Below are 16,275 nucleotides of genomic sequence, written 5' to 3' on the forward strand. Positions count from 1 at the left end.
TAAAGATTAACAACCCCCGGAGATAAATTCCTCCTCATCTCCGTCTTAAATGAGAGACCCCTTATTTTGAAACTGGCCCCCCCCCCCCACCCCCCACCCCCAGTTTTAGATTCCTCCACGAAACACCCTCTCAGCATCTACCGTCAAGCCCCCTCAGAATCTTATGTTTCAATAAGATCACCTCTCATTCTTCTAAACTCCAATGAATATAGGCCCAAACTGCTCAATCTTTCCTCGTAGACAACCCATTTTATCCCAGGAATCAGCCGAGTGAACCTTCTCTGAACTGCCTCCAATCCCTCCTTAAATAAGGAGACCAAAATTGTATGCAGTACTCTAGGTGTGGTCTCACTGATACCCTGTACAGTTGTAGTCTACTTTTATCTTCCATCCCCCTTGCAATAAAGGCCAACATTCCATTTGCCTTCCTAATTACTTGCCGTACCTGCATGCTAACATTTTGTGATTCATATACGAGGACACCCAGATCCCTCTGTACTGCAGCATTCTGCAGAGTCTCTCCACTTAAATAATATTCTGTTTTTCTATTTTTCCTATTCTTCTCTGTTGTTCTTAGACCACAGCAGGAGTGCTTTGAGCAGTTCTGGGCACCACACCTTAGCAAAGAGATATTGGCCTTGGAGAGAGTGCAGTTATATTTACTAGAATGATACCTGGACTCTTAAGGATTGAGCTACGAGGAGTGATTGAACAGACTGGGATTGTATTCCCTGGAATTTAGAAGGTTGAAGGGTGATTTGATCGAAGTTTTTATGATATTAAGGGGAACAGACAGGGTAGATTGGGAGAAACTATTTGAGGAGTCTAGGACTAGGGGGCATAGTCAAAAAATTAGAGCCAGACCTTTCAGGAGTGAAATCAGGAAACACTTCTTCATGCAAATGATGGTAGAAGTTTGGAACTCTTCCACAAGGATGCTAGATCAATTGTTAATTTTAAAACTGAGATTGCTAGATTTTTGTTCGCTAAAGGTATTGAGGGATATCGGACAAAGCTCGGCTATATGGAGTTAGCTCACAGATCAGCCACAGTCTCGCTGAATGGTGGAGCAGACTTGAGGGGCTAAATGGCCTAGTCCTGTTCCTATGTTCCCCCTCTCACTCTTCTTCCTCTTTCTCCTGCTCTACCATATTACTAAAAGTGCATTTCGGGATGACTCTGTTAGTTGCTAGGGTTAGCAAAATGCCATAGTTAACATTTTTTTAAAGAAGAGTTTTTGTTGTGATTTATTTTCACCATAACGTGTTTTAAATGTTCTCAATTTACATTTTGTCATTGGGCATTTGTTGGCTCTCATGAGCTCATCCACTTAATTGTCTGATTCGAGCGTCCCTAATTACTGCGTAGGATATAGTCATTGTAACTGATATAGAAGTACTTCCTTTTCAATCAATTCCTGGGATATTGGTGTTGCTAGCAAGACCTGCATTTATTGCCTAGCCCTAGTTGCCTTTGGGAAGGTGGTGGTGGGCCACCTTTTTGAACCAGTGCTGCCCATGTGGTTAGGGTAGTCCCACAACATTAAGTAGGGAGTTCCAGTGACAATGAATGAACATCAATACATGTCCAACTGGGACTTGGTTACCTTGGAAGCAGTGATGCTCCCATGAATCTGCTGCCCTTGTCCTACTAGGTGGTGGAGGTCATGGGTTTGGGAGGTGCTGTTGAAACCTTGGTTCGTTGCTGTAGTGCATCCTGTGAATAGTACACACTGCATCCATGGTATGCTGGTGGTGGGGGAAATAAATGTTTAAACTGGTGTCAGTCAAGTGGACTGCTTTGTCCTAGATGGCATTGAATGTCTTTAATATTAATGCAGTTTCACCAATTCAGGCAACTGGAGAGCATTTCATCACACTCTTGACTTGTGCTTTGTAGGTGGTGGAGGTACTTTGACTCTGCTTTCTTAAGAATCTTGTCTAATTTAAATATCTATTCAATATGCTGAAATAGGGAAGCTTGTGAAGCATTGCAGGTTATTGTTATTGGATTTTTAAAGAGAATAAATTCCTTCAATTCACCACTGTGCCTGTTGACCCCTCCACTACCCCTGTATTGTTAAACTTCTCGTCTGATGTTCAGTCTTGGATTAGCTGCAGTTTCCTCCAATTAAGCACTGGGAAGGCAGTCACAAGCTCGCTGCTGGTTCCATTCTCTTTTTTTTTTCCGCTCCCAACTGCCCCCAGCCATTGTCTGAGTTTGTTTTTTATTCGTTCAAGGAATATGGAGGTTGCTGGCTATGCCAGCATTTATTGACCATCCCTAATTGCCCTTGAGAAAGTGGTGGTGAGCTGCCTTTTTGAACTGCTGCAGTCTGCGGTACTGTTTGGAAGGAAGTTCCTGGCTGCTTGCCATTTTGGTGGCTTATTGATTAGTTTCACCAAATGGACTGTAAAAGTATACCAAAATCTAGATAGAAAGTTTGTTCCCATTCAGCTGAACTGTGCTTAGTCATAGAGCCAGCATTCTAATTCATAAAATTAAATGTTTTAAAGGTACTTTGCTGACAATGGCAGATGAGTTGGAAAGGTTCCTTGAAGAACAGAAGGCCAAGTTAGCACAAGATAAAATTGAGTTGGATCAAGATCCACCATACATGGAGATGCGAGTAAGTCGATAATTTCCAAGTTTTTTGAAAATAAAACAGTAAATATAATTTGAATAATTATTTGAATGAAAATGAAGTCAGGTGTGGATTCTCTGATATGTATTGCTGTTAAAATATGGCAGAATTAAAGAATAGAATCTAATAGAATAGTATTGAATAAGTTAATGGGCAGCTGATGAGTGTAACATATTAATCAATTGTTGTTTACTTGAGCTAGGGTAAAATAATAGAACCATAGAGGGAGGCCATTCAGCCCATCAGGCCCACGCCGACCAAAAAACCTAGCCTCCTAAATTAATCCCACCTTCTAGCACCAGGTCCATATCCCTGCAGGTTACAGCACTTTAGGTACAAGTCCAGGTATCTTTCAAAAGAATTGAGGGTCTCTGTCTCCACCACCATTCCTGGCAGTGAATTCCAGACACCCACCACTTTCTGGGTAAAAACATTTCCCCTCATGTCCCCTCTAATCCTTCTACCAATTACTTTAAATCTGTGTCCCCTGGTAACTGACCTCCCTGCCAGGGGAAACAGGTCCATCCTGTCTACTCTATCTAGGCCCCTCATAATTTTGTACACCTCAATTAAGTCACCCCTCAGCCTCCTCAGTTGCAGGGAAAACAACCCTAGCCTATCCAATCTTTCCTCATAGCTGTCATTTTCAAGCCCTGGCAACATTCTTGTAAATCTCCTCTGTACTCTCTCCAGAGCAGTTGTGTCCTTTCTGTAATGTGGTGACCAGAACTGTAGGTAATACTGCAGCTGTGGCCTAACCAGCGTTTTATACAGTTCCAGCATCACATCCCTGCTTTTGTACACTATACCTCGGCCAATAAAGAAAAGCAAATCCATATGCCGTCTTCACCACTCTATCCACCAGTCTTGCCACCTTCGGGGACCTGTGGACATGCACTCCCAGGTCTCTCACTTCTTCTACTTCTCTCAATATCCTCCCATTTATTGTGTAATCCCTCGCTTTATTTGCCCTCCCCAAATGCAATACGTCACACCTCTTTGGATTGAATTCCATTTGCCACTTTTCTACGGCTTTCCTCCTCACTGTTAACTACTCGGCCAATTTTTGTGCCATCAGCAAATTTCCCAATCATGCCTCCCACATTTAAGTCCAAATCATTAATATAGACCACAAACAGCAAGGGACCCAATACTGAGCCCTGTGGAACACCACTGGAAACCACTTTCCATTCACAAAAACATTGGTCGACCACTACCCTTTGTTTCCTGTCCCTGAACCAATTCTGGATCCAACCTGTCACCTTCCCCTGTATCCCATGGGCTTTCATTTTACTGAGCAGTCTGCCATGTGGGATCTTGTCAAATGCCTTACTAAAATCCATGTAATCCACATCCACTGCACAACCCTCATCAATCCTCCTTGTTACTTCCTCAAAAAACTCAACCAAATTAGTAATACAGGACCTTCCCCCAACAAATCCATGCCGACTATCCCTGATTAGTCCGTGCCTTTCTAAGTGACAGTTTATCCTATCCCTCAGAATAGATTCTAACAATTTACCCATGACCGCGGTCAGACTGACTGGCCGATAATTATTTGGCTTATCCCTCACACCCTTTTTAAACAATGGTACAACTTTTGCAGACCTCCAATCGTCTGGTACCTCGCTTGTATCTAGTGAGGATTTGAAGATGATCCTCAGCGCATCTGCTATTTCCTCCCTGGCATCCCTCAACAACCTGAGATACAATCCATCTGGTCCTGGTGATTTATTCACTTTCAGGGATGTCAGACCCTCAAGCATTTCCCCTCTCATTATGCTTATCGTATCCAATATTTCACACTCCTCTTTAACTACAATGTCTGCATCAACCCTCCTTTGTGACGACAGAGACAAAAAACTCATTAAGAACCCTGCCCACATTTTCTGCATATGTTCCCTTGTACATCTCTGATGGGCCCTACTCTTTCCATAGTTATCCTCTTGCTCTTAATGTACTGATAAAACATCTTCGGGTTTTCCTTGATTTTACCTGCCAATAATGTTTCATGTTCTCTCTTTGCTTTTCTAATTTCCTTTTTTACTTCACACCTGTACTTTCTATACTCCTCTAGGCTTTCTAAAGTATTAAGTTATTTGTGATCGTCATTGTTACGACCAGGTGAGAAAGGTATTTAGGGGTCTTTCTCAGTCTTCACCTGGTCTTATTGTAACAGGGTTTTAATTTTAAACACACTCTTTTTAGCTCTCCCTTGGTGAATCCTTGTTCACCGCTTTCCAATTATAAGGCAAAGAAATGAGCACAAACAGGCTTTCTTAGGGTTAAAGAAGAAAAGTGAAATTTATTAAAACGTCCACTTAAACTCTAATTCGGTTAACGCCTATGGATACATGCCGCTCCCCACGCTAGCAAGCATATGCGATACGCACATGCAAACAGAGACAGAAAAGAGCAGAAGAAAAAATAAAGTAGAGAGCTTTGAGGCAATCTCTGAAGTGGGGTTTTTGTTACTGTGCTTCGAGCTTGCTGTAGTCCTTGCTTGGAGGTAGATCTTGCTTTTTGTTGGGGCCCAGCATTTTTCTTTAACCTTGTTCACTGTAGGAGACTTTTCTCTTGGGTTCATATGTCTTCAATGGTTTCCAAAACTGGTGAGAGCAGACAGGAGAGAGGTCTTTTGAGTCCAGGAGCAAACAGCTTTCTGTCTCAGTTCAAAACTCTGTGGCAAGTTCAAATTCCTGCTACAGCCAGTTAGTCATGACTTAACTGGTCTGACCACGTCTTCTGTGTATTGGGGAAGCAGGGACTGGTTCCTTTGTTGCAACACTGTCTGCTAGTATGCAAAAAATGTATTTCCAGTCAGGGGCTTGTAATAGGCCGCCTTTTCTTCCCAGCAACAATTTTAAAATGTAATGTCCATGTGGCGAAATATATGTGCCTCATTTTTGGCAGGTGGGGGGCCTGCATGACATCATAAGCTTTTTTTTGCTTTAACTTCCCCTGTAAGCTTTTAGATAACCAGGAGGTTCTAGATTTGGCAGTACCACCCTTAATCTTTGTGGGGACATGCCTACAGTGTGCCCATAGTATCTCTCTCTTGAATGCCTCCCACTGGTTTGCCACTGATTTTTCCTTCAGGTAGCTGTATCCAGTCCACTTTCGCCAGGTCACCTCTCAGTTTAGTAAAATTTGCCTTCCCTGAATTTAGAACAATTTCCTCATGTTTTATCTTTGTCCTTTTCCATGATTATGCTAATACTCCAAAATGGTCACCCACTGTTACTTCATCCACTTGCTCAGCTTCATTCCCAAAGACTAAATCCAGAATTGCGCCCCCTCTCGTTGGGCTTGTTACGTGCTGGCTAAAAAAGTTCTCTTGAACTTGAACACAGTTCAAGAATTGTGTCCCCTCTGTGCCCTTCACACTGTTTGTATCCCAGTTGATTGGGTAGTTGAAATCCCCCACTATTATTGCCCTAAAGTTTTTGCACTCAGAAATCTGCCTCCATATTTGTTGTTCTATCTCCCTCTTGCTATTTGGGGGTCTATAGTACACTCCTAGTAATGCAGCTGTCCCCTTTTTATTTGAGCTGCACCCATATGGCCTCATTTGATGATTCATTTAGCATATCATCTCTCCTCAAAGCTGTTACTGATTTCTTAACTAATAACGCTACAACCCCTCCTTTTTTATCTCCCTCACTATCATGCCTGAAAACTCTATATCCAGGGATACTGAGCTGCCATTCTTGTCCCTCTTAAAGCAAAGTTTTCATCATAGCAACAATATCATGTTGTCATGTGTCTATCTGTGCCCTCAAATCATTGGCTTTATTTACTACGCTCCTTGCATTTAAATAAATATTCTTTAGCACTGCCAAATTTCTGTGTTGCACACTTTATAACCTTTGCTACATTTGCCTTTCAGAGTCACTCACTAATCTTGCTAATTTTCCACCTCCTATTCCCTGCCCTGAAATTGTGCTAACTAAGACTGCGCTCAGGTTCCCATTGCCCTGCCAATCTAGTTTCAATCATTCCCAACAGCACCAGCAAACCTTCCTGCAAGGATATTTGTCCCACTCCTGTTCAGTTGCAGACCGTCTGACTTGAACAGGTCCCACCTTCCCCATTCTTAAATAGATTTAAGAATGTCTCCTGAAGTACTTAATCCTGGAATTCATGTTGCATTTACTTTCCATTTAGAATAAATGCGCATACAAGAGGAAGTATCCAAGGCATATAACTTAAGAAGCATTTTCCTACTATTACCTGCATACACAGTGGGAATTTCAAGGCAACTTTTAAATTTTACGTACTGAAGTAGAAACAGTATTGTTATAAGTTATATCTTGGAATTTATGTAAGTGCATCAATTTCTGAAGGCAATTTTAAATAAAAACTTAAATTTACTGAATTCTACTGTGCTTATCAGTGGCGCAGACTAAAATTCTTATACTGTATTAAGTATATTTTTTGTAAATTTTATTCGATTGATTGGTGCGGGTCTATAAATATAAGTATATAATTATAAGTTGTTGTAAATTATATTAATTGTATTTTTTATAAACGTAGAAAAAAAGCAGGATCATGTACCACTGCACGTTACGACCAAAATCCAATTTAGTCATGGGGGATTAGAACACAGCTTTTGCACTCCTAAAAAGTGATTTCAAATATGCTTTAAAGCAAAAATAGCTGTGAAATGTGAGAGTTAGGTTTGACCTCTGACAGCACTAAATGAACTGCAAGAACAGAGATGCAGATTAACTTTAGACTTGAGCAAAACCAAACTAACATTTATCCAGAAAGTCCATTGTATCACGTTGAACTTCATTTTGAATAGTTTTGTTGTTAGTAGAGAATATAGCTCAATCCTATACTCTTAACAGTAGCAGTTGGCCAAAGGGACTTGCTAATAGCCTTTCAGCAAATCAATCTTGCTATAAAGACTAAATTCCCCACTTTGTCAATACAATCTTCAAGACGTGGGATTGCCTAAGAGTCTGTTTTAGTTACCACATTGATTTTCCAGTAATCAATACAAAATCTTTTGGAACCATTTAGCTTCAATATCAGCACAACTGGAGCACTCCAGTTATTTCGACTGGGTTCAGTTATATAATTCTTCAGCATATATTGAACCTCTTCTCTGAGCCATTTTATCAGGATTGAGTCAGTAAGAGTTCTGTTTAATAGATGTTGATGTCCCCACATCAACGCCATGAATAGCAGAGGCGTTCAACCTGGTTTATCTGCACAAAGTGTCTTAACAGCTCAGCTATGTCCTTTTGATAAGGAAGATAGTGTGAAACTGCATCTAAACTTGCTAACACTTCTCTGTTTGCCAGTTTCACTGCAGGGGTTTCAATCTGAGAGAGTTCTCCATCTTTGCTGCTTCATCTTGCTCATTAAAAGTAACACTATCCTTATCCTACTTCTTCTGTCATTTGGCACATATTTACTGGTGACAATGTTCAGTCATATTAACTTTTCAACATATTCACATGACACACCCCTGGACCTCCCCCACCCCACCTCCTGTATTGGAAATCCACAGACTTGTATGCAAATATGAGGCTTGTTAACCATGTCTGAAATAGCTCTGCAGAGGACCCCTTTGAAATTGAAAGGAGCTATTGCATATTAATGACTCTGATCGACATGAATGGATTAACAGAGGATACTGGAGACAGTATGACTCATAGCCAAGCCAAGATGAATAAGGTCTGAAGCAGCATCATAACAGAATGATTCTCATTCAAACATCAAACAATGGCCATGATTATCATATCTTGTCCCATTGTGTGGTTGCAACAGGGGAGAAGGCCAGATGTCTCCTAACAGAAACTAATGAGAGAAGTTTGTACCTGAAAAAGGTAGCGCTCTCTCTCTCTCTCTCTATAGAGAGAGGTGATCAAGCCACCATCACAGAAAGCCTGTGAGAAGGATCCAGCAGGCAAGAGAAGAATCCTGCTGACCAAGAAAAGCCACCACAGTGGAGACATCACAGTGACTGAGACTAACCATCTGTGAAGGTAACAAACTACACACCACCAGCTTTGGGCTGTATTACAACTACTAGAACTGTACAATACCTCTGCAAGTTCAAGACTGTGAATAATTAGGCCTGCAACTTTAAAAAAAAAAAAATTTTTTCCTCCCAAGACGACTCCGTAATCTTCTGTAGACTACGAACACTTACCTCATTTGGGACTTTAAACTACCTCTTACCTGTTTCTTTCCATCTGTCCATCCGTGTGTGTGTGTGTGGTTGGGATTACTTTGGGATTTGTTTAAAAATAAATATTTACTTTTTTTTTAACCTATGAGAAAATCTGTCATTTGTCTGTTTATTTGACCCTAAAGATACTTAGGCTAAAGCATCATTTTTACAAAACATGATTGCAGTCAGTTGGGAGGTGAACAGTGGGAACCACTGACGCCCCTTACCACCTGTCATAACACCAGGCAAAGGCAAAAAGAATTAGCACCCTATCTCCAGGTTGAAAACTCTGTGGCTTAGTTTGGGTTTTCATCACTTGCTGAGAAACCTTGAGATACTCTCTGTCCATTTCACAAGCTTTTGAGAGTCTCTCTTGAAACTCTGACACATAATCTAAGGGGTTAGTATCCTCCTTTGCTAAAAATCTCTGAGTTTATGGAAACCCCTAACCTCATGCCAATTGGAATGGACTGAAACCAGTAGACTTATTTGGTTTGTCCCTGTTAGCAAATAGTATAAATGGTATCCCCTGATCCCAATCATGGGAATATTCAAAACAATAGACCTTAATCGTGCTCTTTAGGGTTTGGTGATGTATTTCCAAAGTACCCTGTGACTGCAGGTGGTAAGTGGATGATTTGAGTTGCTTTACTGCTAAATTGCACATGACGTCTTGAAATATCCTTGACAGGAAATTTGACCGATGGTCTGACTGAATTTCTTTGGCAATCCATATCCAGTGAAAAACTGAATTAACCACTCAATCACAACTTTACTGTGATCTTTTTCAAGGGTATTTCCTCTGGAAACTGAGTGGACAAATCTATGATTGTTAGGAGAAACCTGTTACCCAACAGGCTGGGGGGGTCCAGAACCAGGGGACACAGTCTCAGAATAAGAGGTAGGCCATAAGAGATGAGGAATTTTTTTCACTCAGAGGGTGATGAATCTTTGGAATTTTCTACCCCCCCCCCCCCCCCCCCCCCCCCCCTGAGGGCTGTGGAGGCTCAGTCATTGAAGTATGTTCAAGACTAAGATTGATAGATTTCTAGATATTAAAGATATCAAGTGTTACGACCGACTGCTGCAGTCAAAGCCCCCAATCAAAATATACGATTCTGATTGGGGTGGGAGTTAAGCACTGGTAATTCAATCCTGTCCCTCCGCAGATTGCCTAACATATCATTTTAAATTTTCCAAATTAAAGAAAGAGACAGCCAAATTGTACTATCTATTAAACCCCGAATGAGGCTAACCAAACCAGGTGTCTTTAAAACAACAAATTAACTCTTTAATTCAAAAAAACCTAATTTATTTATAAAGATATAAACAACATTTAAAATAGAAAAAATTAGAGTCCTTGCAAATTGACAGTCCAATGTTGCTTGAAATTCTCACAGCCATCTGATGGGGAAAATAAAGTTCTTCCACAGTAGAACAGTCCGTAGTCTAATTCCAGCAGTAAGTGATGCTTTCCTTCTCCAGCAAATTTCAACAATTGCTAACATGCAAACACTTTTTAAATGAATCAATTTTAACTTTAGAGTTGTTGAGGGATAAAAGATCGTCACAGTCTAACTGCCCTTCCTTCAGTTTAAATTACCAGAGATCTCTGTTTTGGCTTGACTTATTTTTAGAATTTTGAGAGATCATAATTAAAAGACTAAAATTCTCTTCCTTCAGTTTAAATGGCTGAGAGCTCTTTTTTTTCAGTTGCTAACATCACAGCTGTCTGTCTTCTGTTAGACTGTCTTCAACTAATAAGCCAGTTCAATTGTAAGAGGTATTGATACTCACTCCAAGTGGCTGTATCTATGGCAACGAGAAATGCACCCTTTGAATTGTTGTATCCCACGGCAACCGAAAATGCATTTTCTCTGACTCCTGAGGCTTGCTGGTTCGTAAAGCAGTACTAATCCTTTGCAAGCTTTAAAGGCAAACCGCATATTCCCTGCAGAAAAAAAACTACAGGACCATGACACTAGGGATATGGGTAGAGTGCAGGAAAATGGCATTGTTAGAAGATCAGCCATGATCTAGTTGAGGGGCTGCATGACCTACTGCTGCTCCTATTTCCTGTGTTCCTATGACTTAGTTGTGGGTAAGGGACCAAGACAATCCACAAGAACCCTACCAAACAGTTAATCAAAAACAGATATTGGTACTAAAGGGGCTGGCTTAATCGAAGGCTGTGGCTGGCTTAATCGAAGGCTGTGGCTGCCCAATCATTTGATGTGTGACATGTCTTACAGAAGTTGACCACATCCCTGTGCAGCTTAGGCCAGTAAAAATGCTTCATGAATACCCAAATGACCTGCAATCGGAATCACGTGGGCAATTCTCAAAATTTCATTGTGCTAGCAGGGAGGGGCAACAATTTGATGGACTACAGCCCAATCCTCATCCACTGGCCTCTGTGGAGGCTTCCACTTTCTCATCAAATAAGTAACTTTTACCGGAATAGCACTCGGGGATTTTCTCAGCCACGTCTCAATATGCTGTCTGAGGTATTTTCTTTAAATCGGGGTCTAACTGTTCTGCCTCAATCAAAGATGATCTGCGAAACAATTAAGCCTCGCTGCTCAAATTTCATCCAGCTTGTCCTTTATAACCACTGAGACTGCCTTACCTTGCTCAACCTGATGACTGCACAATCTGGAAATATTCCAGGGAATTCTTCCTGCAAAACTTCAGTTTCGGCAACCTCAACTGGCTTTTCTGAAACTACTGGCGACGCCCATACCTTATCTCCAGCTAAGCCATTTCCTCAACAAATCCATCCCTTCAATATGCAAATCAGTGACTACTCCCACAGTTACAGGACTGGTGACTAAATCACATTGTATGTTAACCTTATGCAGTGTGTCGTGATCCTGTTTTGTTTGTGGGGGGGAAGTATGCGGTGTGTCTTTTAAGACAGCAAAGGATCAGTACTGCTTTAAAGCAGCAAGCTTCAGGGGTTACCGAGTAAAGGTGCATCTTGGTTGCCCTGGATACAACCATTTAGAGACCGAGGACAGGACAGACAATGTTGCGATTGACGTTTGAAAAACTGTTTTTTGCAGAGATAGTTGAGAGACACAGACAGTTGACACAACTGGGCCAGCCTGTACTGAAGGAGCGATCTCTGTCAATTTAAACTGAAGGACGTAAATGTAATTTTTTTTTTATCCTCAAAATTCTAAAAGTTAAGCCAGATTGATTCTTTTGAAATTGGTTGCGAAATGTTGATCTGCTGTGGTAATCACTGGAAAGAAGAGTTTGAAGCTTCAAATATTAAACTGAGTTACTGAATGGCTGATTGATGAAGAACTGTTTTCCTTTCCTCATCGGACCCTGGAAGATTGTGAGTGGACTTTGAATCAGAGGACTGTTCGTCAGGAAGTGTAAATCTACAAGGACTCTACTGTTATTTCTATTTTTAGATATTAGTTTGTCTTAGTAGTGCTTAAGATTTTTAGTTGTTTTTTTCCTAATAAACAGTTAATTTGTTGATATCCAAAGATACCTGGTTTGGTTTGCCTCATTCATGGGTTAATAGATTGTTCAATTTGTCTGTGTTTCATTTTATTCATGAGATGTGGGCGACGTTGGCCAGGCCAGCATTTATTGCCCATCCCTAATTGCCCTTGAGAAGGTGGTGGTGAGCTGCCTTCTTGAACCGCTGCAGTCCATTTGGGGTAGGTATACCCACAGTGCTGTTAGGAAGGGAGTTCCAGGATTTTGACCCAGCGACAGTGAAGGAACGGCGATATAGTTCCAAGTCAGGATGGTGTGTGACTTGGAGGGGAGCTTGCAGGTGGTGGTGTTCCCATGTATTTGCTGCCCTTGTCCTAGTTGGTAGAGGTCGTGGGTTTGGAAGGTGCTATCTAAGGAGCCTTAGTGCATTGCTGCAGTGCATCATGTAGATGGTACACGCTGCTGCCACTGTGCGTCGGTGGTGGAGGGAGTGAATGTTTGTAGATGGGGTGCCAGTCAAGCGGGCTGCTTTGTCCTGGATGGTGTCGAGCTTCTTGAGTGTTGCTGGAGCTGCACCCATCCAGGCAAGTGGAGAGTATTCCATCACACTGCTGACTTGTGCCATGTAGATGGTGGACAGGCTTTGGGGAGTCAGGAGGTGAGTTACTCGTCTCAGGATTCCTAGCCAATGACCTGCTCTTGTAGCCATGATATTTATATGGCTACTGCAGTTCAGTTTCTGGTCAAAGGGTAGCCCCTAGGATGTTGATAGTGGGGAATTCAGCGATGGTAATGCTGTTGAATGTCAAGGGGAGATGGTTAGATTCTCTCTTGTCGGAGATGGTCATTGCCTGGCACTTGTGTGGCGCGAATGTTACTGCCACTTATCAGCCCAAGCCTGGATATTGTCCAGATCTTGCTGCATTTCTACACGGACTGCTTCAGTATTTGAGGAGTTGCGAATGGTGCTGAACATTGTGCAATCTTCAGCGAACATCCCCACTTCTAACCTTATGATTGAAGGAAGGTAATTGATGAAGCAGCTGAAGATGGTTGGGCTCAGGACACGACCCTGAAGAACTCCTGCAGTGATGTCCTGAAGCTCAGATTATTGACCTCTAACCACCGCAACCATCTTCCTTTGCGCTAGGTATGACTCCAGCCAGCGGAGGGTTTTCCCTCTGATTCCCATTGACCTCCGTTTTGCTAGGGCTCCTTGATGCCATACTCTGTCAAATGCTGCCTTGATGTCAAGGGCAATCACTCTCACCTCACCTCTTGAGTTCAGCTCTTTTGTCCATGTTTGAACCAAGGCTGTAACGAGGTCAGGAGCTGAGTGGACCTGGCGGAATCCAAACTGAGCATCACTGAGCAGGTTATTGCTAAGCAAGTGCCGCTTGATGGCACTGTTGATGACACCTTCCATCACTTTACTGATTGAGAGTAGGCTGATGGGGCGGTAATTGGCCGGGTTGGACTTGTATTGCTTTTTGTGTACAGGACATACCTGGGCAATTTTCCACATTGCAGGGTAGATGCCAATGTTATAGCTGTACTGGAACAGCTTGGCTAGGGGCGCGGCAAGTTCTGGAGCACAGGTCTTCAGTACTAATACCGGATTATTGTCAGGGCCCATAGCTTTTGCAGTATCCAGTGCTTTCATTCGTTCCTTGATATCACGCGGAGTGAATCGAATTGGCTGAAGTCTGGCATCTGTGATGTTGGGGACTTCAGGAGGAGGCCGAGATGGATCATCAACTCGGCACTTCTGGCTAAAGATTGTTGCAAATGCTTCAGCCTTATCTTTCGCACTGATGTGCTGGGCTCCCCCATCATTGAGGATGGGGATATTTGTGGAGCCACCTCCTCCAGTTAGTTGTTTAATTGTCCACCACCATTCACGAGTGGATGTGGCAGGACTGCAGAGCTTCGATCTGATCCGTTGCTACGGGATCGCTTAGCTCTGTCTATCGCATGCTGCTTACGCAGTTTGGCACGCAGATAGTCCTGTGTTGTAGCTTCACCAGGTTGACACCTCATTTTGAGGTATGCCTGGTGCTGCTCCTGGCATGCCCTCCTGCACTCTTCATTGAACCAGAGTTGGTCTCCTGGCTTGATGGTAATGGTAGAGTGGGGGATATGCCGGGCCATGAGGTTACAGATTGTGGTTGAGTACAATTCTGCTGCTGTTGATGGCCCACAGCGCTTCATGGAGGCCCAGTTTTGTATTGCTAGATCTGTTCGAAATCTATCCCATTTAGCACGGTGATAGTGCCACACAACACGACGGACGGTATCCTCAATGTGAAGGCGGGACTTCGTCTCCACAAGGACTGTGCGGTGGTCACGCCTACCAATACAGTCATGGACAGAAGCATCTGCAGCAGGCAGATTGGTGAGGACGAGGTCGAGTATGTTTTTCCCTCGTGTTGGTTCCCCCACCACATGCCGCAGACCCAGTCTAGCAGCTATGTCCTTTAGGACTCGGCCAGCTTGGTCAGTAGTGGTGCTACCGAGCCACTCTTGGTGATGGACATTGAAGTCTCCCACCCAGAGTACATTTTGTGCCCTTGCCACCCTCAGTGCTTCCTCCAAGTGGTGTTCAACATGGTGGAGTACTGAGTCATCAGCTGAGGGAGGGCGATAGGTGGTAATCAGTAGGAGGTTACCTTGCCCATGTTTGACCTGATGCCATGAGACTTCACGGGCTGAGGACTCCCAGGGCAACTCCCTCCCTACTGTATACCACTGTCCCGCCACCTCTGGTGGGTCTGTCCTACCGGTGGGACAGGACATACCCGGGGATGGTGATGGCAGTGTCTGGGACATTGTCTGTAACGTATGATTCCGTGAGTATGACTATGTCAGGCTGTTGCTTGACTAGTCTGTGGGACAGCTCTCCCAACTTTGGCACAAGCCCCCAGATGTTAGTAAGGAGGACTTTGCAGGGTCGACAGGGCTGGGTTTGCCGTTGTCGTTTCCGGTGCCTAGGTCGATGCCGGGTGGTCCGTCCGGTTTCATTCCTTTTTATTGACTTCGTAGCGGTTTGGTACAACTGAGTGGCTTGCTAGGCCATTTCAGAGGGAATGTAAGAGTTAACCACATTACTGTGGGTCTGGAGTCACATGTAGGCCAGACCCGGTAAGGACAGTAGATTTCCTTCCCTAAAGGATGTTAGTGAACCAGATGGGTTTTTACAACAATCAGCAATGGTTTCATGGCCATCATTAGACTAGCTTTTAATTCCAGATTTATTAATTAAATTCAAATTCCACCTTCTGCTGTGGTGGGATGCGAACCCATGTTCCCAGAGAAATACCCTGGGTCTCTGGGTTACTAATCCAGTGATAATGCCACTCTGCCACCGCCTACCCATTTGGGAAAGCTTCAAGATATGTTTTGCGATCTGTGGAGTGATGGGACTGAATAGACAGTCAGCTGCTCCCACCGCAGTCAGAATCATCTGTTTTGATTGGGGGCTTTATCTTGAGTGGTCGTGTCATACCAAGTGGAACGGATAAATAACATCAGTCAATGCCCTGCACTAGGACTTTTGCATTAATTGAACTACTTAGAGGAAAATTCGCATCCTTTGCTATCATTAATGACTGGGTTGCCTCATATCTCTAAGCAGAACAATCGGCTTGTCTGCCCTACCAGATGGATATGGGGACACCTTACCCTTGAACACAAAGCTTCCATAAACTTCAGAGATCCGATTTAATTCTTCAGCACAAAGGGGAGAATGCCTCTGTGTTAATCGTTAATGATGTTGAAGGTAAATGGTTAATTTATGTTAAAAGTAAATAGCTGAAGGGCATATTTCAATTAAGGATATGAAGTGAATATAAAAAGAGCCTCCTGGACACAAATGGGGTTGGTGAACAGAAGGCAGAGATGTGTAATGCTGCACTCTGTGACTAAACTGATTATCAAGAAAAGGATCTGTGTCTAGTTTCGTTCTTCATTGTCTGGTTTGGATCCA

General features: G+C 42.9%; 1 protein-coding gene across 10 annotated transcripts in view; it reads left to right on the top strand.

Annotated features, from left to right (window-relative positions):
- The window catches only part of LOC137370017 (centrosome and spindle pole-associated protein 1), a 302,437-nt gene that overhangs the window by 14,421 nt on the left and 271,741 nt on the right, over positions 1-16,275 (top strand). For 9 of the 10 annotated variants that reach the window (XM_068031956.1, XM_068031948.1, XM_068031947.1 and 6 more), the window contains one exon: positions 2,517-2,629. In XM_068031956.1, the coding sequence (XP_067888057.1) occupies positions 2,531-2,629 (99 nt within the window). In that variant the 5' untranslated portion in view covers positions 2,517-2,530. Of the gene's footprint in view, positions 1-2,516; positions 2,630-16,041; positions 16,069-16,275 lie in introns of those variants that run through there. The other variant, XM_068031955.1, reaches the window with a different exon arrangement.

Source organism: Heterodontus francisci, chromosome 5 (assembly GCF_036365525.1).
Source record: "Heterodontus francisci isolate sHetFra1 chromosome 5, sHetFra1.hap1, whole genome shotgun sequence".
NCBI lineage: Eukaryota > Metazoa > Chordata > Chondrichthyes > Heterodontiformes > Heterodontidae > Heterodontus > Heterodontus francisci.